The sequence below is a fragment of the Caloenas nicobarica genome, chromosome 7 (genome assembly GCF_036013445.1).
Source record: "Caloenas nicobarica isolate bCalNic1 chromosome 7, bCalNic1.hap1, whole genome shotgun sequence".
NCBI classification, from domain to species: domain Eukaryota; kingdom Metazoa; phylum Chordata; class Aves; order Columbiformes; family Columbidae; genus Caloenas; species Caloenas nicobarica.
Genome location: NC_088251.1, coordinates 6,210,296 through 6,236,582, shown reverse-complemented (window position 1 = coordinate 6,236,582; position 26,287 = coordinate 6,210,296). Strand labels below are relative to the sequence as shown.

At 37.7% G+C, this 26,287-nt stretch overlaps 1 protein-coding gene across 3 annotated transcripts; it reads right to left on the bottom strand.

Annotated features, from left to right (window-relative positions):
- Positions 1 to 6,624: 6,624 nt before the first annotated feature.
- TIAL1 (TIA1 cytotoxic granule associated RNA binding protein like 1) lies at positions 6,625 to 25,881 on the bottom strand. Of its 3 annotated transcripts, none has more exons than XM_065638810.1 (12): positions 25,645 to 25,881; positions 19,013 to 19,109; positions 15,514 to 15,663; positions 15,150 to 15,204; positions 14,752 to 14,839; positions 12,784 to 12,859; positions 9,529 to 9,637; positions 9,141 to 9,236; positions 8,973 to 9,057; positions 8,544 to 8,667; positions 7,923 to 8,062; positions 6,625 to 7,014 (listed from the first exon to the last, which is right to left on the bottom strand). In XM_065638810.1, exons 1-12 carry the CDS (start codon positions 25,671 to 25,673, stop codon positions 6,897 to 6,899), a joined length of 1,167 nt encoding a protein of 388 aa, XP_065494882.1. In that variant the 5' UTR covers positions 25,674 to 25,881; the 3' UTR covers positions 6,625 to 6,896. The 3 variants fall into 3 exon arrangements, with proteins under 3 accessions (XP_065494882.1, XP_065494883.1, XP_065494884.1); XM_065638811.1 differs by having other exon boundaries at positions 15,514 to 15,612; positions 25,645 to 25,880; XM_065638812.1 differs by lacking the exons at positions 14,752 to 14,839; positions 15,150 to 15,204; positions 15,514 to 15,663; positions 19,013 to 19,109; positions 25,645 to 25,881 and adding an exon at positions 13,326 to 13,393.
- Between the last annotated feature and the right edge of the window lie 406 nt (positions 25,882 to 26,287).

The window sequence follows — 26,287 nt, the reverse complement described above, 5'->3', positions numbered from 1 at the left end:
ATATATATATATATATATCTATATCTATCTATGTATCTATAAATATATAAATATTTTAGCTCCTGTTTTCACAGTTTAAACACAAAGCAATCAGTGACAGGCTCACTGCTAGAGTACACTAGAGTGTCGTTAAAGCTACTCCTTTTGGAGAAAGCAACATGATTTGATATTGTTAAATCTGGTTTTGTTTGGTGCGGAGTTTTTTTGTTGTGGTTTTGTTTGTTGTTGTTTTTTTTAGTTCAAAGGCAAAAGTCACATTTTAATTCTATTAGCATTAAACCAGCAAGCCATTTTTGAAAGTCTTAGCTAAATGCAATTACTAATCTGAAGATTCACAAATACCAGAGTAAAAGAACAGATAATAAACCATGTTTTTCATCTTCTAATGAGATACAGAGAAAATATAAACTTATCCTTCCTGTAAGGTACACAGCATAAAACAGCTTTGATGAGAATTCTGGTAGAGAACTGTATTCTATTTCAGGCCTGCCTAAATATATCAGGGGAATTTGTCCAGCTCCCCTCATTTTGAGCTTAGAGAAAGCTCCAGCTCACTGCTTTGTAATACTTTCTAGCACAAGGAGGTTCACAGGGTCAACTTTTATCCTCTGTCTTGTGGAACATTCCTCAATACCTCCAACTCCAGCAGCTTTATATGTGCCAAAATAGAGACCGTCAAACTCCACTTCAACATGCAGAAACTGAATGACAGGCTAAGTAATTCCAGTAGCATTCCTGCCTTACATTACAGCTATACCTACAGCTCTTCATAAATTGCACTAAGAAAAAAAAAAGTAAGTGTTTCAAAACTTGCTATTTAAATAGATGATTTTTTTTAAAACAAAGTTTTATGTTCTTCACATCTGACAGAGAAGAAGCAAAAACGTTTCATTAGTTTAGTATTAAATACATATTAGCAGTAAGGTTTTTATCAAATCTTACTTCTTGCATTTCTTCAACTTTGCTCTATATATAAAGGAATGAATTAAGGTAAAGGAAATTTATTTTCCTTTTATATTGCCTTTAAATTGCAAAAAAAAAAAATTGCAAATTTTGTCAGTATTTTACCCTCACGGTTCCTGCAGGATTTCAAAACAGCTTTCAGAAAATAAAGCAGCACCATGAATTAAAATCAGAGGTTAAGAAATATCTTGCAACAACTAATTTTACAGCAATACAAAAAATTTCCCTCAGTAAAACCACATTCATATATTCAACTAGAAATGAATTATGAAACGTACGGAATGCAAGGTTTGCACTTAAATCAAGCAGCAAGGCATCAATGCTTCCAGCATCTGGCTCTACAACAGTGATCTGGTACAGGAGCTGTAACAGCAGCTCCAAGAGGTTGATTCCATCTTTACGGGCTAAGGTGTATCCGTGTAGCCTCCTTGTGCTTTCAGGTGCAAGTAAAACTCAAGTAGAAATGGTTCGACAAAGATATATTGCAAAATTAAATGGTCTTTTTAATAACTAAGGGGACTATTTTCCCCCCAGTCAGTACCCGAGTTGAAAGACATAAACTAAGCAATAAATTGTATCAACTGGTCTTTCCTATCATGCTTGATAACCCAACATTAAAGGAAAAAAAGAAAAAAATTGTGGAATGAAAAATTTCCGCTCCATTGAAAGGACCAAAGAAACAAACAAACAAAAAAGCATTTTTCACGGAACAGCACCCCAACAATTATTCTGTTTATTACAAAGAACTTGCTACTCAAACGGAGGATGGCAGCTTTTCATCATTACACGTGATTAAATTTAAACTTCTACAGGATTGGGTCTAGTAAGTCAATTTCCATCTAGGAAATAGAATTATTCAGTGTTTCATGTGGCAGACTTGTGATTCTTATTCAATTCCTACCCACCCCTGCTCCAGAAATTATACATTTAAAGAATGGGCAGACGTTCAACAAGCAGCTGTGTTTACCTCAAACTACGTCAATTATACAAACACGATGGTCACTACAGGCAAACAGAATGCCCAGCTAAGGGGTCTACATTAAGCAAAGGTCTACAAATTTGGACACAATTGACTCCTTTGTTTTGTCACCTTAGGTATTCTAATTGGGCTGATTAATGTGCATCTATTTTCTTAAGAACCAAAAATAAAGTGGCCAGAAGTTATGTGTTTTTCACCTTTGTAACTTTAAAGCAACATTATTTTAAGGAAGGAGATAAAGCAAGTTTGTGCCTGAATGGTCTCAACCCTTTGGATACCGCTGCAGTGTGTGTTCGCCTGTCAGGATTTTAAACGTGTTGGATGACATGACTTGGCACCGCTGCTGCTGCATCACGCACACCAGGCTGGCGTGTGCACCAGCCAGGAGCACCAGCTCTCCCCCTCCTCCTCCTCCTCTCCCCGCAAACGGCTGGGAAAGACGCTGATGAGTATCTGGGATCAGTCAGAACCCGAGTTCAGGCAAAGAACAGCGACACATCCCTTATTTTCAAAGTGCAGAATTCAAATGCTGTCACCCGTCACTACAGAGAAGTCGGCTTAAGCTGAATTCCCTGACAGCTCCATTAAGCGTTTTTCTTCTGAAAAAATAAAAAACCATCTGCGCAACTCTGATGTCTTATTGACAGCTTGAATACTAAGATCCAAGGTAGAGCAATGTTTCTTCCACAGCATATCAGGAATACTGTAACAACCAAGAAGAATCATATCAGCTTTAATCAAAGCACAAGTGGCTGTGTATTTAAGCAGTAACAACTTGTATTCAAATACTCATTACTGGTGTCAAATTAACTTTCTGAGTCATTACCCTTTAAATGTCAGTGAGCAGAGCACGTCATTCACATCCATCATCTCGATCAGCAGACGTCCCCAGAACGATGACAGAATCAGTGTTCACTCATCAACACAAAGTTCTGTTTCTTTTTGAAGTAAAACATTCAGTAAACATTTCAGCATTTTCTTTGATATGAAGTGATGGTAAAGGTGGGGGAAAGGATTTTATCCATGTGATACTGAAAAAACACAAATATCTTTTTAATTTATTTTTTTTTTTCCAAGCAATCGACTGGATTCAGGAAAGTTGGCTGAAATGAAACACAACAAAGACCTTCCCAGCAGCTATTGCCTTGCACTTGCCTTTTTAGGAACAGAAACATTATTACAGTGTGAAACCCTTAAATCTACCAACATTAAGCAGGCACCACATACCATCAGAACAATTAAATTCTCAGTTCGTTTCAAAAGAACAACTTCCTTTCGCTACTACAGCGGCAATCCAGATCGCAAACTGTATCTCTAAAGGAAGATTCAAGTCAGACCAAGGCAGTTCTTTACAAACCCCACCCATTTTTTCAAGTATACCAAATAAAAGAGTGCCTGTATCTTGCAATGTAAGAACAGTGCAACAAAATCTTTTATTGCTGACCAGGAAACAGTTCCACGTGATTAAAACAAAGACTTGTGCCCTTGTTCAAAAACAGTCAGATAATTAAGCAGTATCAGACACTAATCATGTCCATACAGTTTAAGTCTGCTTCCTTGTGTACAAACACAAGAAAAACAAGTCACTAATTTTCTGCAAAACTAAACTTTATCCACTGTGAGACATTTTTGGTGAGTGAAACGAAGGAAATGGTTCAGAGACAGCAAACGGCTGTCTTGTGAAATTATCTTAGTAAGGAAGGTGGTTCTGCAGGAAGAGTATGTCTGAGAACTGTTAACAAATATACACAAGGAGGCAGGACTGATGAAAAGCTACATGTAACCTTAGATTCACAGCCTTGCTACTGCAACTCTGCAAAATACAAAATGTTTTTGTATGAAATATTTTAAATAAAACATCTTTCGTAGGACTGCAAGTGCATAGTTTACAAGTTCAGCCTTGTACGCCTGTTGTCAGTTTTACAGCAAAGAGGGACAATGTTTTGACAGATGACAATACAGGATAAGCCCTTTATCATGTTTCACTTTTATTGAACATTTTCTGCAAATGCAGATTACAACCTTGCTTCAGGTTGCACGCATCAACTTAAGCCATGATAAATCAATTATTTTTTGAAATCCAAATCCTAGTGGTGAGGGGCTAGGTAGCCGTTGGTTTCTGTAGTTAGAGAACTTAGAGCAGTGTAACAGTCACTCGTAAAAGCAGAACGGTGCAAGAGGCTCTTTGGTGCCAAAAAACGGTCAGTGACACACTTGTGAATGCTACCGAGTAGAAAGCAATCCAAATTACAACTCTTCCTCGCAGTGCTATAAAACACTAAAGAACACTGGAGACTCCCATACCTTGAGTAGTCTGTGAAGAAATATCACCATTAAAGAAAGGTGTATAAAAATCAATGACAAAAGACTTAAATGAGAAAGTATATCCTATCTTTCATCCTGAAATACAGGTCAGGTATGGCCCAGCTCTACAGCAGGCATATTAAATAATCTGATTTAAGGTGATCTACACACTGAGACCTGAAAGATCACTGCCTTCATCTTACACCCATTTATATGGGCATTTGGACAGCAATGTACTTGCATCATCTAATCTCCAGTAGCCCCTAAAGAACATACTGCTTATATACCAGCATGCATCCAGAACAGTCATGTGTCAAACACCCAGAATTATGTAGAAACCTCAGATTTCAAGTGAAGTCTAAGAAATACTAAAGTAACTTGCAATTCATATATCTACTGACTCGTGATTTTTTTTTTTAAACCGGGTAAGTGTAACAAAAATGCAGACTTACTTGTGATTTCTTTTTTCCAAACTACAATGTATAGGCCGATCCTCGCGTAGATATACACATATATACAAAATTTATAGAAAACCGGAAGTCCTGTAGACAAGATTCCTAACTTGAGTGGAAAAACACTACATATACCATAAAGGAGAAACAGAGATAAAGGGCCAATTCTGTCATCACAAGCACTTATGGTTCCGCGCTGACTTCAGTCGTTATTGCGTGCACGAGATGCCCAGAGTTACGAGTATCTCTGGGCACAGTTGAGTCAACTGACTAAATTGGTCTTCCAGTATATCGCACTCTCAACCTCATCAAAAAGTCAAGGTACTATTTAGCATGTCAAGTAGAAGAGGAGGAAGAAAACCTCATGTGATTTGCTACAGCATCAAATATAGTTATCTGCACAACCTGGCTGGGTTTAACAAAACTGCAAGTTTCCATTGCAAAATCTATTCTAACTTGCACCACTTGCACTTTCTGTGAGAAACAGAAAAGGTAAAATACACAGCTTCTCAGACACTCATTTAGAACTATCATCTCTAAAATCAAACGTTCCTTTTCTTTTAAAATGCAAGTTTGTTTCACTGAACTATCACTGCAAATCCTACTTTTATTTTTAATTGTGCCTGCCTCAGCGTATTTCAGCGTAGAGCTGAAACACCTGCACCCCCTAGCTGTCACAGGTAAGACACAGTACTTATATCTAACTTACATTCATTTTCAACTTCAAATTTATTGAGGCAGTTTATATCAATGTATCCATAAAATAATTCAGAAATAACCCAAGTTTACCATTTAAACATCTTCATGATTTATCCATTTACACACTCAGTACACAAACAACCCAGCCTCTGTACAGGTTCATCACATGCAAACCACCCAGAAAGACAAAAACTTGAATTAAAAATAAGTCACAACTCAGTGTACTGTTTCAACTGCATCTCCATTTACCAAATGGCACATTGAATATTCTCTAAAATAAGATGTTTTTAACAATCTTGTTAAAAAATTCTTGGGCAAAATATTTCTAGACTTAAAAAACATCAAGATTTTTCAAAACACTCAAGATACTATACAACTTATAATAACCTTGAAATAGGTTTACAAGGTTGTTAACCAAGGTATTTACATACCAAATAATGTAAAGCAAAAAAATCATATTTCTAATGACAAAAAGGTGATGCATTAAAGATTTATGAAATTAAAATTAAGGCTCTTTGTTATAGTTCTTTATGTATCTTTACATAATAGCCAACTTTGGAAATGTCAGTCTTGCACATTCTTGTCGATCTACTGCATTCAAAGCAGTAGAGTATATTAAGTATTACTTTGTATAATTACACTGCTACTTCTATGTTTGAGCATGCTTTTGAAACACTGTAATTATGAAATATTTACAATGTGTAGCCTTCAAACTCTATGTAAAAGCACAAGTATGACTGTCTGATTTGAACACAAACACCATACTTGCAAAAATGTTTTTACTTCTCAAAATTAAATGCAAATTACTACAGTCTTAATAAGCAAACCGGCTCTGAAAAGTTCTTGTGTGCCTGAATGTGGACAGTAAAAGTGATGTGAAATTATTCTGACAGTACTGTTTTTCATTTTAGACTGAACTGTTCGTGTCAGACTGTTTTCTTTAAGCATGTAGAAAAATTAAATATTTTTTAAAAAAATTATTCCAAGACCTACATATACTTTCTGAGCTATGCCCGTAAGTTTCTTGAAAAATCAATACTGTCTAGCAGGTTGTAATGATTGGTCCACAGTTTATTTCAGGATGTGTGTTCAACTAAAAGCAACTTGCTGTTTTTCAATGTCATACCTCTTAAAAAGCAGTGATATAAAACACTGAAGACAGAACAAAAAAATGGAATGGTAACCTAAAGATCAAATTCATTAGCCATTTCTCCTACTATATCAAAATTTGTAGTCAGAATTGTCTTTATTGACTTTATTTTTAATTTTTGTACACAAAGAAAAACATGTTCATATCCATCATGAACAAAAACTTAAAAAGGCAGAACTAGAAGACATTTGTGTCCTTCACCAAAGCAAAGCTGTGCTAAAGGCTCCAAACATTTCCATTTTTAAAATAAATATTTTCTTTTTTTTTCGTCGTCTACATTCCAGTCTTCAGAATGTCACTGGAAACTGCAGCCTATCATGAAATACACACTTTTAAACAGAGTCCCAGCTCACTGCGTTTGGTAGCTTGCCATACCATATCCAGCTTGGTTAGGTATTACAGGAGCACCTTGTCCCTGGGCAGGCTGAGCACCAAATCCACCCATCCAGGCGGCAGATGGAGATTGGCTTAAAAAGAAACAAGATGGTTAATAAAAGAAAAAAAAAAAAAAAATCATCCAAGTTAGTCAAGCTATTTACAAGACAACATACCAAAAAAGAGCATAAAAATATACTTTCTACACTACTATGCCTACCAAAAGAGAACAATTTCTTCTTCTCTTCAACAAGTAATTCAGGTTAAGTGCTACAACGTGATTCCTGAAAATGAGCTTTTTAAGAACAAAGGAAAAAAAAAGCCCCACAAACCTTGGCTACCCGTTGCACAGGACAACCGCCTCCAAAGGCATGTATGTACACAAGTGGCTGGAAGTCAACATCAGTGATGCAGAAATGCAAAAAATTCCCAATGCCCAATAGGCATGAATACCAGTGACAGGTTTATCGGGGCTTAATATGTTTAATTGGAGAGAAACAATGAAGAATTACACAGGCAAAGTAGTGATTTAAAAAGTATGTTAAAAACCAAAAGTTGTTGTGAAGACTTGTCTTCAAGAGATGAAGTACTACAAGCCCATCCAAATTCCAAAACTGCACAAGTTGAAATGTCAGGATGGAGCTGCTTCTCTTCAGGGTTATGAACACTTCAGGTAAATACCTGGACTCCCTGGTTCAGAGTCTCCAGTACTCACCACCTCAAGTCAGAACCCAGAAAGTTTCTAGATATCAGACAAGATCACCATAGCAGTCTTTGTGCCTGGAGTCTCAAAACACCCATACGCATAAAATGAATGATCGAGTGCAAGTCAGAGTGACTCACCCCATTATTTGGTCCATGATAACCATGAAGCATAAGATTTAAGCACACAGGAGTCCACCTAACCCTTGAAACTTCGTGCAATCCTTGAACCAAATGAGCCTGAAACTCAGATATAACATTCTAGGAATATTCTAAAAAATTAAATACAATTACTTACTCTACTCCAAAACCCTGTTGATTCCATGCTTGGCCGTACATTCCATATGATGGTACTTGCCACCCGTTAGCCATATATTGCCCATATTGTTGTGGATTTCCATATACTTGGCTCCATTGCCCCCACTGACTGTAATCCACCTAAGGAGAGAATAATTCATAATACTTCAGGTTCTAGAGATAGGTTGTGCTCCTTTTGTGCTGCTAAAGGCAAAATTTTTTGCTACATCAATCATGGGGCTAAAACTACTTAGCAATAATGAGATCGGAAAAATAAGTAAGACATCACTGTGACTTAATTAGATCCTTGTACTGAAAAATGTATCTGTGTGTGTTGGAAATACCACAGAATATCTGGTTGGATAGTCACCTAGCCTACAGTTCGCGAACGAGCAATTACCTCAAAGTTTCTCCCTATCTTGAATCATATCCAGAAGACAGTAACAGATATTTCATCAAAATCACTAGCCCAATTTGATGAACAACTGGAACATAACTTGAGACAGAACATGGAATTCCATAAGAACTCTACTACAAAATGCAGCTGTTGTAACCAGGAAGGCATTACAGGTATGTACACAATTGCTTCTGTAATACAATGCAAAGGTTCGAGTGCAGTTACCTGTTGGAAGTTTTTAGTCATATCAGGGGACTCTTTACCCCAATAACATTTAACAACATGTCCTTCAATTGTGGTTCCATTAACTGAAACAATAGCATGTGCTGCGCTTTCATGGGTTGAAAATCTAAAAAATGTAAAAACAAACTAATGTTACTGTTTATAGTACTTTCACCGGACTGTTAAAAAACAGTGACTCCATACATACAGGAAATCCAGAGAAAAAGATCTGCTTTCACAGACATTCATCTTCTCAGGTAAAAAGATTGGTGGCCACTTTTAAAAGTTCCAAACTTTTCTATGAACATACGGTGACAACTTTTAATGTACCAGCAGAAGTTCAATCAAGTGAAATTACAGAAAGGTGAAACATTACTACATGAAAAAAACAAAACAAAACAAAAACCAGTTTTTATTTTTCTATGTCCATACCTGACAAATGAGTAACCTTTTTCTGGAAACACCCTTATTTCCATAATCTGTCCAAACGGTGAAAAAGTCTGTCTCATAAGTTGATCTGCAACATATGTTTTTGAATTACTAACCATCTTGGTGTCCAAAATGATTCAAAAATTTAAAAAGTAATAAAGCAAATCATACCTGTTAGTCCAGAGGCAATTCCTCCACAGTACACAGTACAATTTTTTGGACTTGACTGATTTACTACATCTTCAAATCTCAATTGTTTTGTATTATCTATAAAGAGAAAAGGCTGGTTTTAAGCAGTAGGCTCACAGAGTCCCAGACACTTACCTTGTACACAAATATGAACTATACATTTAACAAAAAGATTCAATATTATTATGATAGATCAGCAGCGCCACCACTACATTGACAGAATATTTAAAAATATATTCTTTAAGATCTGGAAGGTCAAGCTAGACATGTAATTAAGTGACATAATTTTGGCAACATTATGTTTCATTCCTCCATTGAACAGTGACCTGCACGACAGCAAACACAACACAGCATTACATGAGGGTCTTACTTTCTTGTGTACTTTTGGGGGCTGGTGGTTTCCGTGTTGCCCAGTTAGTTCTGATCTGGCGGCCTCCCAACCACTGGCCTCCCATGTGTACAATAGCATTTTCTGCATCCTAAAAAGATTAAAATAAAGATTATAACAGATCCAAACAAGAAGTATGTACAAGTCTATTTCTAAGAAAATATCTGGTTGCCAGTTAATTCTGTTGGCAAAACCAATAACAGTACCAAAAAGCGTGTGAAATTTTGAACAACCACAGCAAACAGTCAAAAATGAAGTAACATGAAGCCAATTGGTTACAGAGAAGGCCCTCAAGTGACTAGGAAAACCTTCTTCCCACCCCCATTTTTTACACAGTTTCAAAGCCAACTACAATCATACATGTGCCACCTTTACACAACAAGCATCTGCATTAGAATATTTGAAGGCTGCTCAAAAAAGTACAAAGGTCACACAGATGCCAGAAGCAATTACTGAAATAAAACAACTCTAGTTATTAAAAAAAATTCAAATTATTTGACCAACCATATTAAAATACGCAAAAGTATATTTCACAGTAAAAGACGAAAAGTCAAGAAAGACTTTTTAATCATCAAAACCCCTCAATGAAAAACTTCTCAGATGTAACCCAAGTAACATTTACACCATGAATTACACGCTTGCAAAGTCATTGTAAAAGATGATCTGAATGTGTCTTTTCAGAATCTTAATATGCACTCAACATAACAGGCCAAGTTTAGGTAGAAAAATTTTAAGTTCTGGGAAGGCTGAATGGTAGTTACTAAAACTGTAATGCTGAGCTACAAATAGATTGAGCCTCTAAGTTCCCTTTTATTTATTATTCTCACACCCCTTCTGTCCCATCCTCTTTTCTGCCCTCTGGAGACATACAATATATGTCTGAGCACAGACTGCTTGGTAAGTTCTGTAAATATTAAAGTCATTGTATGAACACACACAGAAGAGTCCATGGCCCACATGGCTTCACTTTTTGTCTCAGCATGAACTAGAAGACAATCTCTAACTTCATTGTAATCAGAAACATCTAGTAGGCAAGGGATAAGTTCGCTAACACTTGCAAGAAGCAATTTTTTCCTCAGTTCTTTTGAAAGAGGAGAGGCAGAGTGAACAGTACATGTTTGAAATACTTTTCCAAGGGCACAAAGCTTAAGAAAGAAAACACCAAGTATAAGGTACAACAAGAACACATGGACAAGTGGCAGGTGAGCAGCTGCCATTGTCCTGCCTCACACTGAAGGATTCCAGCTGTAACAGGCTCCTCTCAAACTCAAATCACTCAGGACTTTGATCCTCCCAAGTGTTGATTACAGAGCGCTCATTTTGAAGACAATACATAAATACAAAAAAGAAATTATGAGAGATGACCAATAAAAAAAAAAAACAACCACGAAGTAAAAGACAAAAACGAACCACTATAAAATAAAAATAAGCTTATTCAAGCACCCTCACTCCCAAAACATAACGAATAAGTTACAAACTGACTAGGAAAGGAAACTAGTTCTAATGAATCTTGCTGTCAGTCTTGAGAATCATAGCTATAACAAAAGTGGACCTGAGCCCATGCCAGACCCATTCCAGTTTAATTTTCTCGTAACGGGTGTGCATTAAGACCTCAGGCTGGAGTCCCTGAAGTCTGGGAACGTGTCCCACCTCTCCAGGTCTAGCAGGATGACAGTAAATTCTGAAAAACAGGCCTTAAACTACCAGCTCAGGATGGTCTTGCCATAAGCCTATAGGTGCAGCTGCTGTTTGAATGAACAGCAATCAGGACAGAAATTTTAGAAGTACTTTTTAGTATTACATTTAGAATTCATCCATTGTAGAATGAATACAGATTTTTAAATGGAGATTTTATGGCTCAGTCTTCAAAGAACTCAGTAACTTGCATTCCATACGACTGTTACATTTCCCCTATAGTCACAGAAACCAAAACCAACCAATATATAGTAAGAGAAGAGAGGTACAAGAAAATAAGACATCTATTCCTCTTGCCGATTTCAGCCGCAACACAAAATAAATGGAGTGTCAGTGGAAAAATACACTAAATCAAGACATTGAATTGTAGTATCTTATGACATTTGCAAATCTGAAGAAAAGAAATTCCAACTCTTTCTTCTGATTTAGATTCAGCTCCACATAACTGTTAGAGAAGATAGAAAGAGCCTTTACATGTAGGACTTGTGACCACACCAACATGTTTATAAGCCCAAAATGCTTAACTGTGTTTTTCCTGTGCAAAATACTTATGGAAAATTGTTTAGATTTTCCCCATGTTGTCCTAAACATACCTCTAGACACACAGAGCTTGATTTTCCAAATAATTTTCACAAATTTCTTACGCTGTCAAACATTTAACTTCCAAATTACCAAGAATTCTTTGTTGAGTCAGTTGTACAGCTATAAATAGCAGGTCATTGCACTATTCTTATCAGCACTACACTGATTAAATTCTACAAATAACATCTTTAATGCCTGTATCAGAAAGGGATACGTGTCACTTGTTGGAATTATGTTTTCCTAAGCATACATAACATTACCCATTATGTAACGACACCCAAAACAAAATCAAGAACCACCCTCAGTTTTACAATATCCATAAGAAAATACAAGTACAGAATCAAGTCTTTGCTACAAATTAACTACTCAAAGTACCCTCTTAGATTTTGAAACATTCTAACAATTCAAACAAAGGACTAACCAAGAGCTTTTCCAGGACGCAGAGCTCAAGCAAATAAATCCAGCCACGCTTCAGTGTATGAGACCCTTGGTTGCGTTAGATCCCCAGAAAGATGGAGCTTGGGCAGGAACCTGAGCCTAGCAAACCCCAAACCGCGCTGTGCCGCATGGCACCGTGCTCCTCAAGATGCGGTTTCGCAGGGGCTCCCGCCTTATGCTGACCCAAACCAGCGACCTGGCACCCACCTTGCTGGAGAAGATGGTTCCACTGACTAAGCTGAACTACCCCCACACACCCCAACCAGCTTTCTATGTCCCGTAATCTTCTTTCACAATCTCTTCCCATCCTTTTTTGGAATGTTCTCGTAGCATTGCTGTCATCTAAATGGTTTCAACTCTTCACCACAAGTAACAGAAGTTTTTGACCAAAGTAAGTTTGTCCCGTGCATGTAAATTTATTTCCCTTGGCAAAGTCTGATACATAGTGAATATACAAATAAAGAGGCAAAACCAGAAGTGGAAAACAGGCGATTATTTTAAATCCACATTGTGATTACTCACCAGTTTGTTATAAAAAGATACAAAACCATAGCCTTTTGACTTTCCAGTTGCCATATCTTTAACTACCCGTGCATCCCTGTGAAAAGAAGCACAGCTATATGAGGATAATATTAATAACCAGCAAAATAAAAACTAAAAGGAACCACACACACTGTATTGTGAGCATAATTTTTTCTTATAAATTCAGTTAGCCCTAAAACTACAGTCATTCCTGAACTCTCCCTATTGCTTCTTTACCTGTTAGAAAAAAGCAGTAGGACAAAAAAAAATAACATGTAATAAACATGCAACCTATCCACATAACCTATACTGGCTAAAACTAGAATGTTCAAATTTGAAGTATAAGAGAAACAAAGTTTCCTTTTCTAATATTCTATTGGCTAGGGTCCTCTAAGGTTTACTGTTCTATAAATTACTGTAACAATTCTATCTAATTTACCATGCATTTTCTAAATAGTTAAATGTCTTCTGCCTAGTGATACAAAATATATGAAATATTAAAAAATCGAAAAAGAGGAAAAAATAGGAATTAAAAGGCATACATGGCCTGTTAACAGATTTCTTTATTTTTCTTGGTCAATTCTCTACCATCATTTTGGAGTTTGGGTAGCTGTAAATTTTGAAAAATTGACATTTTCAGAAATTTAAGAAAGGAGAATAAAACTAACAACAATGCTAAGCACACCAGTACGAAAACAACAAATTTACACAGAAATTTTAGTGAGTAAGTTAAAATGATTGGAAATATAGAACTGCACTGAATATAGAATGTTAAAATGTAAATACTAAAATATGTATATATAAATAATGTATAATAAGAATAAATAGAAATGAGAAAAAATCTACAACTGAGTTCCAGTGTGCACAGTTCCTTGCAGTTAGCCTTCAAGATCCTGTCCATTCTTATGAGCAATTCTGCAAAATAACCAGAATGCTATTACTTTTAATTGTGACTTGGACTTTAGAAAAACTGCAGGTCTCAGGTATAAATATAGATTGAGAAACAGAAACCTGAATCATTCTCTTTAAATTGATTTTTAAAACAGTACTACTTACCACATTAAGAGACAAAAAGCAAAGTAAACAAAATAGCAGAGGTAAGAAATAAGATTTATGATTCATTTAAAAATATGCGTACAGAACAAGAGAAAAGATTTTTCTTAGAAATATATTCCTGTAGAGTAGTACAAAAACGTTCATGTGCAACTTTGAAAGATATTTATAAAGATAAACTGATAGAAGATTAACAGACTTTTTTTTTTTTTTAGCAGTACTTTTAAGGACATACATACTTTAGCACTCACAAGGATTCTTGTAATGTTAAATATGTTCAATTACAACATCGGGTGATTTAGCATCACCTGAATTATCTATGAGAAGTTTAAAGAAACATTCTCTTAACTGGCAGAAATGTGCACATATTGTAAATCCACCATTCTTTCATTTAAATATCAGAATCTTAATTCAACCCCTGTTATCATCCGAAACCTCATAACAATTAGCTTTTTTCAGAATGTTCCCAAGTTATTCAACTAACTGCTTCATAAAATGATAATTGCCCAGTTTTCTATACTGCCTATGAAATGCAGTTCGAATGCACATAAAATACATTGCAGATGCAACATATACCCCTTGTCAAGTCACTATTCTGTACACATTCTGAACACCAAAAAGTCACACTTAGGAACAGTAATTAAATTTTAATAAAAAGTTGAAGGACATTAGCATATAAATTAGGTTAAAAGCACATCGCTTTCAGCAAAACCAGAGCACAATTACATCACTGTATTTACAATCATGACAGATACTGAGATGAAACAATAACCCCTCTTTACTACCCACCCACCACAGGCAAATTAACATCATAAAAATTATCTAAAAAGATAAGAAATAACATTTCAACTCAGAAACAAATTTTCTCTGTCATATTTTCTAACTGATATTGGAAATGTTTATTATGATACTTACGATATTTTACCAAAAGGAGCAAATGCTGACTTGATGTCTTCTGTTGTTATTTCTGGACTTAAATCCCCAACAAACACATGGAAGTGATCTGAAAATAAATAATTTACTAATCAAATATTTAACTGCTATCTAAGATTTCAACTCCTGAGAAAGTGATGCTCTGCACACAGCACTGAGAACCAGGAACGCCCAGGATTCCATCTGATGAGCAGCAGCAATTTAATCTGTCCACTCCAGTTTCCCCAGGTGCAAAGCAGAAACAGAAGAATTAGTTTGCAAAATTCTATTAAACACAAGATGGGAAGGAGAAAAGTTATGTTTGAATGCATTTATGACAAACTATTACCACGCTGTGAAGTATTTGTGCAGAAGTGATACTGTGGCATTACTTTACTTACTGGATGTATCTTTTTTCTGGCTACTTGGTGTTGTTGCCCAGTTTACTTTGACCTCCTGAAAATAAGTATAAGATTTAGTATAAATTCACAAAATTCTTACATTTTACAAGTTCATTCAAGGGTGGGTTACAACTGTCAATGTTTACAAATCATCATTCAATATAAAACACTGTCACAATTAGAACACCACAAACAATCTGTTTCCTAAGCAACACTTACTTTTGTAAATCAATATTTTAAAAATATTCTAACAATATTTAACCTTGGTAAACATCTTCAACAAAATGAATGCCCCACAGTTTTATTGATGTTTTTACACACACCTACAATCCTTAAATCTAAGGTTACAATGTAAGCAACTTACCTTTCCCAAAATTTTTCTCCCATTCATAGCAGCTAATGCAGCAGCTGCATCTCTGTGTTCATAAAATTCCACAAAGCAATAAGGGTCATTGCTTGTATGCTGCAAAACAGAAAATCCAACAGAAGAGTTGACCCTTCTGCTATCGGGTTGCTGAGAAGAAAATCCAGGAAAATATATTACTTATAGCTAGAAACTTTAAGAATTATTTGCATTAGATTTATGAAACAGCCTTTGACATTACACTTAAATGCAAGAATTTTAAAGATGGACTTTCTATTAAAGGTCTAGCAACTTCTGAAGTATAGTTTACTTTGTATATGGGCTCAGTACTCTAAGTTTACTGAACTAAAAATAATTCAAATACCAGAAAAGCAATCTGCACACTGGATGGAAGAGGGGAAAAAAAAGGAAGAATGGAAAGAACAACAACAACAAAAAACCATCTTCTGCCTCATCTATAGACTCAAAGCTTGAAACTTTTGTTTCCCAGATATATTTTCACCAATTTTCTCTCTCCTCCTACTTAAGAACTCTTTCCTTTTTTACTTGCCTGGAAATCACTAGCAGACAGCAACCTAGAAGCTGCAAATTCTCAGTCTGAAGTGAAAAATATTATGCCCAGCAACTGGGAAACATCTCTTTAAAAGGGCTCAAAATAGTCTGACTGAGGAAAAAAAATATATTAATCAATTGTTACTCTGTTAAATCTTGGGTATAACCTGTTTCTTTAGGATGGCCTATTAAATCATCTTTAAATATACTAACAAAGCTCACTGAAGAATTAAATGTGCCAGAGTATCAAGTGCAAAGAATGTAAAAGTTTTCTTAGAAGTTGAGCAAGTGGAAATGATGATCAGAACGCCAACTTAAACATTGGATTTCATCTGCCTAAAAGATCTAATGAGTACAAAAACTGGAGCCTTGCACCAAAAGACTGACATTCATTATTCCACATGTACACAGACCAAACTATGATAAACACTAATGCTAAACTAATTATTTCTTGCACGGACAGTGAAGGGTCTACCACATAAAGAAACTGCTTTGGCAACAGTATTCCTGCCTACCAATCTTCCCCAGGGTCAGGTAGAACACAGCTCTAACATAAGAGTCAGCCTTTACTGGTTTTACTATTTAACTTCTAAAAATTCATACACGCTTACATGGAAAAATTCTAATTCTGCCCTGTAAAACTGGATTGTACCTCTTCAAATATAGTTCTGCCTACACCTGAACAAGGGAAGCTATTACAATCCAATAGCTTAATCGATGGCAAAGCCCTTGTCTACCTAAAAAGATCAAGTAGTCTGTAGTCATCCTTCCGAACACTGCCAGTACGAGGAGTCTAACTGATGCAGAATAAGCAGATGAGAGAAAATACACCCGAGATGATAAAAAGAATTTAAGTCACAAGAGTAATGAAGAACTCTAAAAGCACATTCACTCCAGACGCCCCAAAACAGGAAGCCTTAATTCACCCCTCTGCCCATACAATGTCCTGCTGCAATGAAAACAAGATTTGGGAAACCCATTTAAGGCTTTAGCAGATGCGGTGCTATTTATGCTTCAACTGAAGTGCCATTTTACGTTGAGATTTTGAGAAAGTTGTCTTTAGCAATGAGAACCTGTCTGAATATCGGAAGAGCCTCTTTTGCAGATGCTCACATCTTTAGGTGATCAAGATACCTGTCAATACTAATCACACCACTCCCTGAGGTTATATACCCCCCAAATGAACACCTGAAATCTCTCAATACTCAACATGTTCATGTCACATTTTACAAATGAAAAGGAGAGTGAGCTAAAGCGGGGCCGGTGCGGGGGGAGGAATCACAAAAGTTTTTAAAACATTCAGGTATAAACTCAACTGATGGTGGTAATAACAATGGACAGGGAAGAACCACTTGTATGTAACTCAGTGCCTATGTCAAGTTTACAACACCCTGATCAGAAGGATGGACAGTACGGATGGGTACTCAGAGTTAGAAGCACTGTAGCTGCAGGCCAGTTCCAGTCTAGAATCCAACCTGCCCTTGCTGACTGCTCGGTGACAGGTGCTAAGGTCAGCCCAGTGCAGTCACCTCCCTGCGCCTCAATATAGCTGCAAGTAGCTTTTTGTTTATCCACTTATTGCATAAAGATGTCTCCCTTGTTATTTCTATGGTTATGCAGAATCTTAAAAACACAAAGACTAAACCAAGGTATTAAAATGAGTGTAAAGTGATAAAATGAGTGTTGGAATTTCTCATCTGGGTCTCAAGAAATCAAACAGATGCTAACATCTCTCCATCAGCTGGAGGCTGGAGCAGCACTGTCTTATTTCTGAAGAGCATATGACAATCAAAACTCTTTCTTCAGAGAAAAACTAACAACTGTGCTCTGTTATCCTTCTGTTTACTTATCTTTCTCCAATAGACTTATAGAAAATGTAGCAGAGATCTTACAGTCGCTGAAAGTTTTAAGGAAGTGTCATATGGGAAATTAGTAAGACAAAGATGAGAGCAATTAAACAAGCATCAGGTGGATAATAAGCAGCTAAAAACCACACAAGCAGTGTGTCATACTGAAAAGACCACAGTGGAACTACTAGTAGTGCTCCTAAAGAAGTCTGGTTGCAAGACTTGGCTTTTAATACTTCCATTAATGATCTTGACAAAAAAATAATATGACTGTACTCAGAAAAATCAGTAATTACAAGTCAGTACGAACGATAAGTAGTAGTAAAAAGTAGGAAGAGCATACAGAAAACCAGAGTTGGAAAACAAAGATTACACCTAGCAAATTAGTCCCTGCCTGCCAGAAGTTTATCAGTTATAAATGCAGAAGGAAGGAAAAATATTAGGGAGTAAGGAGTTTCCCAGGATTTGTCAACAAGATCACAGAAATGGCTACCAACCCTAAACATATCAGAGTATTTACAAGAGAATGTATTAATACTTACCAATGGTATGTACAAAATACCTTATCTGGAATGCTATGGAAATTTTGTCACTTTGTTTCAAGAAAAAATGAATTTAAGCACAGAGGTGCAGACAAGCCATTTGCACTGGCACAGAAGAGGCTCAAGAACAGCGAAACTTATTTTGAAGGATTTTTTTTACTTTTAATCCATAGTGAAACAGCATTTATTAGAGAGGCAAAGAATTACTGAGGTTCATGTTCAGCTAAAGTGAAAAACATACAAACCACCTACAAATAACATTTGAAACAATAAGGTTTCTGATCACCAGAACAATGTGGTTCTGGAAAGAGGGGGTAACAACTCTTTAAATAAACCGGAATGTCATCATCAGGTAGTAAAAGTTATGTCATGGCTCCAGCAAAAACACACATCTGTACATAACAACGGGTCTCTTCAGCAAAAAATTATCCCAGAAGCCAACAACCTAAAAAAACCACTACCGGTAATATCAAAAGCAGCCCCCAACTCCATTTGTTTTGCATGACTTTATCTCAAGTTAGGCTACATTTGCTACCCCCCAGATGTGGAAGGCCTTACCTCTGTTATCATTTTACAGCTTTTGCATGGTCCAATCTGGCTGAATAACTGAAGTATAAGAACTTCAGTCACATCTCTGGAGAGGTTTCCTACATAGCTACAGAAGGAAATAAAAAAACACAACATTTAAACCAGAAATTTTCATATTTTCAAATGTAATTATGAATTTTAAATTACTATGAAAAATCTCCCTTTAAATATCCCTAGTATCTTAAAGACAGTATTTCCAAATTATTTCATTAGATGGTTTTAATGCAACATTCATGTAGTTTCTAAATGAATAAAGCTGGCCACACAACTGAGAAGGTGAAGTTGGATTCAGACATAATACTGAGCAATGATACCTAGTGCCAGTCATTTCCTTGGCAGAGAAATGTCAAAAACAGGAAGAATATTGCTCAAGAATATTGGGTAGAACGAGCAACCAGCTGGGCAAAGGTGTTTTAAGTTTCACTTCCCACTGAGCATCTCATCAAGACTATTTGTGAATTTGGGTATGAACCCACACCTCACTCGTGACAGTTCAGGAGCAGCTCTCAGACATAAATTGTGCTGCCCTGCAAGCAACCCAACTCCATTTTTCTGTTTTCCTGAACATTTGGAAAGCCAGCCCACTCACCAATAGGCAATTTCTGCAGCATTATGCCACAGAGATGCTCCACACAGTATCTATCTCAACAGCCACCACCTCTGTAAAAACTCCCCCAAATTTTGGCAATGTTATTTTAATATCCCACATACTTCCTTATTATTTTTTATTTATAAAACCTTAGAAATAAATCCAAATTTTGAAATACCTCTCAAGTTTAGACAGAGTCCTAGATTTAGCCAAAAATCTGAAAGCAGACTTTTAGAACTACTTCTAGGTTCTCTGCTACGTTACACTCACAAAAAGTAAAACCAGGTCAGAGAGATGACTGAGAAAGAGTCATGCATGCAAAACTGAATTCTTTTTAAAAAAAAAAAAAAAAGGTGACTAATTTGTAATCAAACTGAAAACAAAGTGATCAGTTAAGAGAAAGGCTTTCACAGCAACGGAACTCTGAAGTCATCAGCACAGCAACATTCATTATCTTTACAAATAAGCCTGTCAAGACAAAGTATTCAAATGCAACCAAAAACACAAGCAGAACTTTTGTGATTTAGCTGTTGAAACAATATCCAGTTTATTTATTTTATTCTGATCTACTACAGAGTGTAATAATCCAGTAAACTGAAGTCAGTCTGAGCTGTTAATACACTTCAGTGAACACAAATGTGAACCAGCATTTCTTAGTCTAAGCATAGGCCAAATTCTCTTGAGCACAGCAATTTAAGTGCACGCTTTTGCTTAATGGGCATGCCTTTAAAAATTGTTAAAAGCGCGATCTGTGTTTGACAACAGGACTCTCATCTAGCTTCAGCAAAATTACACTGAACACCATTTGTTTTCATCTGAACACCATACAATGATACCAACAGATTTTTGTTCATGTTGTTATCCTTTCAAGAACTATGAAACAGTTCTGCACTGTCTCGGTCAGGACTTAAATGTTACGCAAGATCCAGAGTGAGCTACTTTTATATCACATTAACTGAACACAGAAATATCCATTAAAACCTTTCAGGTACTCACTACTTTTTTACTAAGTATGTATGAATTAATGGAAGTTACATTTGCAGCCTGTATTGTACAAAGCATTTCAGTAAATAAGTTAAAAACTGCAAAATTCTAATACCCATTACAAGACAAATTGCCCATCCCATTGACTTTTTAATTCTCTAGGCTGTTAAACATTTATCTATAGCTTATTTCCAAAACCTCAACTAAATCTCTGTTAATCATTCACCAAGATTAAATTGTAAGTCACTAATAGTTTTAAATGGAAATACTAACCTTTGCAGATACTACTAAAACCAAACTGAAAATATAATTACGAGTAGGAATTCCCACACAAAGTGTCAGTACTGCTGTGAACTTATTACTAGTACTTGCTTCCTCTGTATGTTGTAGCACACTATTAGTTAGGACCATACCTTAACAGCATACTGATATCAGCACCTGTACAGTAGCAGTAATGTGAAATTAAATGCAGCGAAGTCCTATTAATGTTATTTCTACTGCAAAATCAGATACAGTAAGAAGTACAACTAACACTATTTTAAAAAAATTCTCAGCCTCTTCTGCATAATATTAATATAGATTTTGGAAATGTAAGAATTCTGAAAAGCAATCTGAAGAATTCCTCTTGGTCTGACAAAAAAAGAAGGCAAAAGTTAGGAAAAGCCGTTCCTTGGAAATCTATTCAATTAAGGTGAGATAAATTGCACTAACTGCTAGAGGAGATACGAAGTGGTTCTCCAATACCACTATGTCTTCATCAAGATGGTTAAGTGAGAAGGCTGCATCATAAACTTTAACTATGAACCAGGTTGCCTCTTCATAAAAATCAGCAATGTAATTCTGAACCAGCTGATCGCTAGATTCGAATGGGATGAGAAGTCCTAATGGTCCATTAATTCTCTAAATGGATATGATAAATATGGCCTCAATGTTTAGTATTTCCATAGTCAAAAGGCATCAATAACTTCCACAAGTTGCTAACACTCAGGAACTTAAGTAATACACACACTGAGAATACTTCACAATAAAAGGTTCATGTAAGAAGGACAACACCCGGAGACCAAGTCTCTTGAACTGTATGTAAAATACAGGAATACAAATCTCTACAAATTCGGAACAATACACTAAAAAAAAAAAAAAAAAAAAAAAAAAGACTTGATGGTTACTTTCATGTGTTTTGGTAAAGCAGGTTGTAGTAACATCACCTCCTTCAGTACAGTTAAAGATGACTTAAAAAAAAAATCATACAAGTAAACATCTTCAGTGTACAACGTTTGAATACTATATAACTAAGGAAATAAATATATTCAGCACATTAGGAACAGAAACCTTACCTTTCTGGAAATACAAAACTTTCCTCAGCTGATGTTAATCACCCACCACACATCACCAGCCTATTGGTGCACCCAGTTTTCCCCTTTCTAGCTCAATTTATACAAGATATAACATAACACAGTAATTTCTATTCTACTTTATGAAATCAAAAGAAGCAGAACCACACCCAAAGAAAACATAAGGTTTTTAACATGCTATTGCATGGTATTTAGATATTTTTGGTTTGTTACATTCTAGAGGATATATTATTCAAACTTTTAAAAAATTATAAAACCCAATAGAGAAGAAGCACTTACTATACTTTTATAGGCTGTTGTCTTGGTTAATGTGACAGGGCAGCAAAAGTTCTGGCTTTTTGCATACAGGCAATAGTGTTTGTTCCCTTCTGAAAGTTTGAAGCACTTAAATACCAATTAATAAGCACATTTAAAAAAACCCCAAACCACATACATATCTATCTATATATATCTCCTGATATAAATGTCAATATATTACACTTCGAATGCTGACAACACAAAGAATAAGAAACCATATCTGAAACTCAGAGATCTTGTAGAATTATCTAGAGAATAGAAGCACATATCAGCAAGCAATGAGTTTTAGAATCAAACTCTTTGGCTTGAACAGAAAAATCCTCTTTGTGAAGATAAACAAGTTTTAATTGTTTCCTAGACAGGTAGGGAAGAAAGGGACATTTACAGCCGCTACTTTTAGATCCACATAACTCCCCTACATACTACTTGGAGGAAAGCGGTAAATATGTTTTGACAGTCATGCAGACAACATGCAAAAAATGGCAGATTCCATATTTAAATGAAGAAAGTATAAGCAATAAGGTAACTGATGAAGAGAAAAGCCCATAGAAATTCTAGTAGCATCTCCTCGTAGTGCTAGCGAGCTACTGGAAATAAAATACCAAGAAAAACCCACTCTGTAGACTCCACTGGCAGCCAATATACAAGTGTTGTGTCTTCTGCACCCTGTCCAAATTCCACAACACTTGGGATATACCACAGCAGGGCCAAGCATACAGCAACTTAGAAAAAAATGCTGATAAAGCTTGTGATGGAAGGAGATCTGACAGTACTCACAGAAAAATAAACTTTCAAGTGTTGATATATTAAAAAAAAAAAAATCAGAAGCCCACAACTCATTTTAGGATCAGCTACCAAAAATACACGATGTGCATTTTCTATCTCACATTTGAATTGAGGGGTGACAAATCCTACAAAAAGGTGGCCCTTTCTCAAGTTATCTTCAAACTGTTCAGAGCAGTAAGGAAAACTTTTTGGCAGAAAATACTGGATGTTATTCTTCACATTTCCATAAAGGCCTGCTAGTTATGAAATGTGAGAAATAAAAATGCAAATGGTGTTTATTTTCTCTATGAAGCCTGAGAAAATATTTTGAATTCTTAGAGGTTCACAACTGACCTATCATGACTGAAAACAGCATAAAAGCCCTGTAAGTACTGAAAATGGAAACAATTTTTATTCCTGAGATATTTAAGATGTTAGGTGAACTGTGGTTACATGGGTCTTCCCTTTTATAATTAAAAAAATTGCTTGCAAGCATTAAAAAAGAAAATCCCTTCCTAACCTACAGGTTTAGTTTTTCTTTCCTGAAGGAATAAACAAAATAGTAAAGACAATCATAAAGTATCACTTGAACTATCAAGCAAATGCTTAAGCACATGCTTAAATAGCTACCAAAACAATTTGTTCTTCACTCACTTCCTCTCCTCATCCCCTAAAAACAAACAAAAAACCCATGGGGTTCAACTGAAAATATTATTAGTTCTTCTTGGGGCCCCCTGAGTTTTATTTATATGAGAAATCATAACTGCTCTACATGAAAAATGTTATCCAGGATAATCATCTTTAAAACACAACTTGCAATTCTAAAGTTAAACACATTTTAGATAAAACTAGGGACAAGAGGGAGACGTAAGAAATGCTACAGCAGAACGTTTGTGTTCTATGAAAAAAGCCCTCAAATAATTACAGGAAAGTAACCCCACATAATTGTGGTTACTACAAAACTACTAGGAAATGAATGTATATGCTGTTTATTAGTTTGACAAATTAAACAGAGAGTCACATGTGTGCAACAAAACATCTTGGGCAGCTGTAAAGATGCTATTTCAGACATCTTTGTACAAATGTAATTTTTTCCTTGTCAGCGACTATGGGCTAAGTCAGGTCATCAATGGATGCATTCGTAAGAACCCACTCCCAATGTGGGATCAAAACTTGTCAGCAGTAAAAGAACATTTTGAAATTTAGTTTACATATTAAAGAACGTTTTAAAACTCAGTCTAGATATAGCGCTTATTAAAAAAAAAAAAAAAGGGGGGGAGCCAATCATCAAGAGAGGAACCTTGAAAACAAAACTGAACAAAACATCGTGTAACTTTGCCCTTTTCCCTCCTCTCATTCTAAAGCAACTCTCTGAAAACTACATCCACTATCAGGGCCAAGCAAACTCAGACCATTCGGGTAGTCAACACAAAAAGCATTTCAGATATGCTTATTTGAACTCTGCATCTCGGGGATCAAGGACTAAGTACGCACTTACACTAAACTATAAGCAAGTTAAAAATTTTTGCAGACATAAAAAGAAGAAAGAGCACAAAGTGCCTTGAAAAGCCTTAAATGCCAAGTCATCACTTTGGTAGTGGGAAGAAAACTCAGAGACATATTTTACTCTGTTTCAAGTAGTTTCTTTCAAGCGGCCTTCAACTCAGATTATCTCTGGAAGCCTTTCTGAAGGCTGCTGTCCCACAAACTACACAAAGATTTCATTCGCGCTGTTCTTGAGCTGCGTTTCTGATACGGGCAGCCCAAACATTATACTTTTGACTCGGCCTTTCTGATGTGGGCACCCAAACACTGACCTGTCCATACAGCACCTCACAGCCTCTGGCAACTGGAAAACCGAAAAAAAATCCGTGAACTAGTTAAAATAGTCCACAACCCAGTTCTGTGTGGTAAGCATACGTACTAGTCCCCCTCATGTAAGTCAGCAGGACAAAGAGAACCCAGCAAAACCACACCTGCAGAGTTGGAAAGAACTCAACAGACTCCAAAAAAGCTCGAATTTAGGTTTTTAAACGGAAAATAGATAACAACCACCAAGTGATTAAACACTGACTAGAGAGACACGGCCAAAATACAGTTATTTATTTTGCCCGGGTTATCGAACCGCACTGTAAAACACTGGAGGGAAAAGCAATTTTTTCTTTTTTTCCCCCCCTACCCTGCCCGCTATAAAGAGCCTCGTTTCACGGCGCTCCCCATCCCACCCACCGCAGGCAGAACACAAAGAACTTTCCTCAGGCCGGGGGGACCCGAGCACGGCCGGCCCGTCCCGCTCCTCCAGAGCCGGCCCCGGGCGGGTTGTGCCCGCGGGCCGAACAGCGGGGCCGCCCGCCCACCGCATCCAGACCCGCTCCAACCCCCAGCCACCACGGCGCCAGCTCCGCTTTGCCCCGTTTTCTCCCCGGAGCCGCCCCCCCCGGCCCCGCGGGCAGGCCCGGCCCCGCTCCCCTCAGCGCCCTCCCGGCCCCGCTCCGCTCCGCTCCCCGCCCCCACCGCGGCCTCGCACGCCCGGGAGCGCAGCGCCCGGCCCGCCTCGCCCTGCCCGCCTCGCCCGGCGCTCCCCGCGCGTCCCTCGCGGTCCCCTCCTCACTCACAGGGTCCTGGGCTGCCCGTCGTCCTCCATAATGGTGGGCGAGCGCCGCTCTCAGCCGCAGCCGGGGGCAGCGCCGGAGAGGGGGGCTCCGCCGCGCAGGGAAGCGAAGGGAAGGTGAGGGTGAGGGCCCCGGCTTCCCCCCGCTCCGTCTCGCCCCCTCGCCAGGTCCCGACACCGCAGCCCCGACCAGGAGAGGGAAGAAGCACCACAAAATGGCCGCCGCCACCAGACACTCAGGAAGCCGCGCTCTGCGCAGCCGCGCCCCGCCGGCCCGCTCCCTGTGCCACCGGATTCTCCTTCCCGGGCCCCGCCGCCGCGCCGCGGAGCGCGCTGGGGATCGTAGGCGCTGACGGGGAGAGCGCGGCGGGACGGCGAGCGAGGCCCGCCCGCCTTCTGGGTGTTGTAGTTCTCCGGCCGCGGGCGGCGGCGGGGGCCCGCGGGCAGCCGGGCAGGGTAGAAACTACAACTCCCAGCATGCCCCGCGGGAGGGCTCAGTGGGCGTGTCCTTCTGCCCGCCGCGGGGCCGGGCGCGGGCGGCGCGGATTGGCCGCCAGCCGCCCGGGAAGATTCGCTTGTGGGCGCCGGCCGGCCGGGGCCGGCTCCAGCTGCAGGCCCAGGCCTGGCCCCGGGCTCAGCCTCGGGGC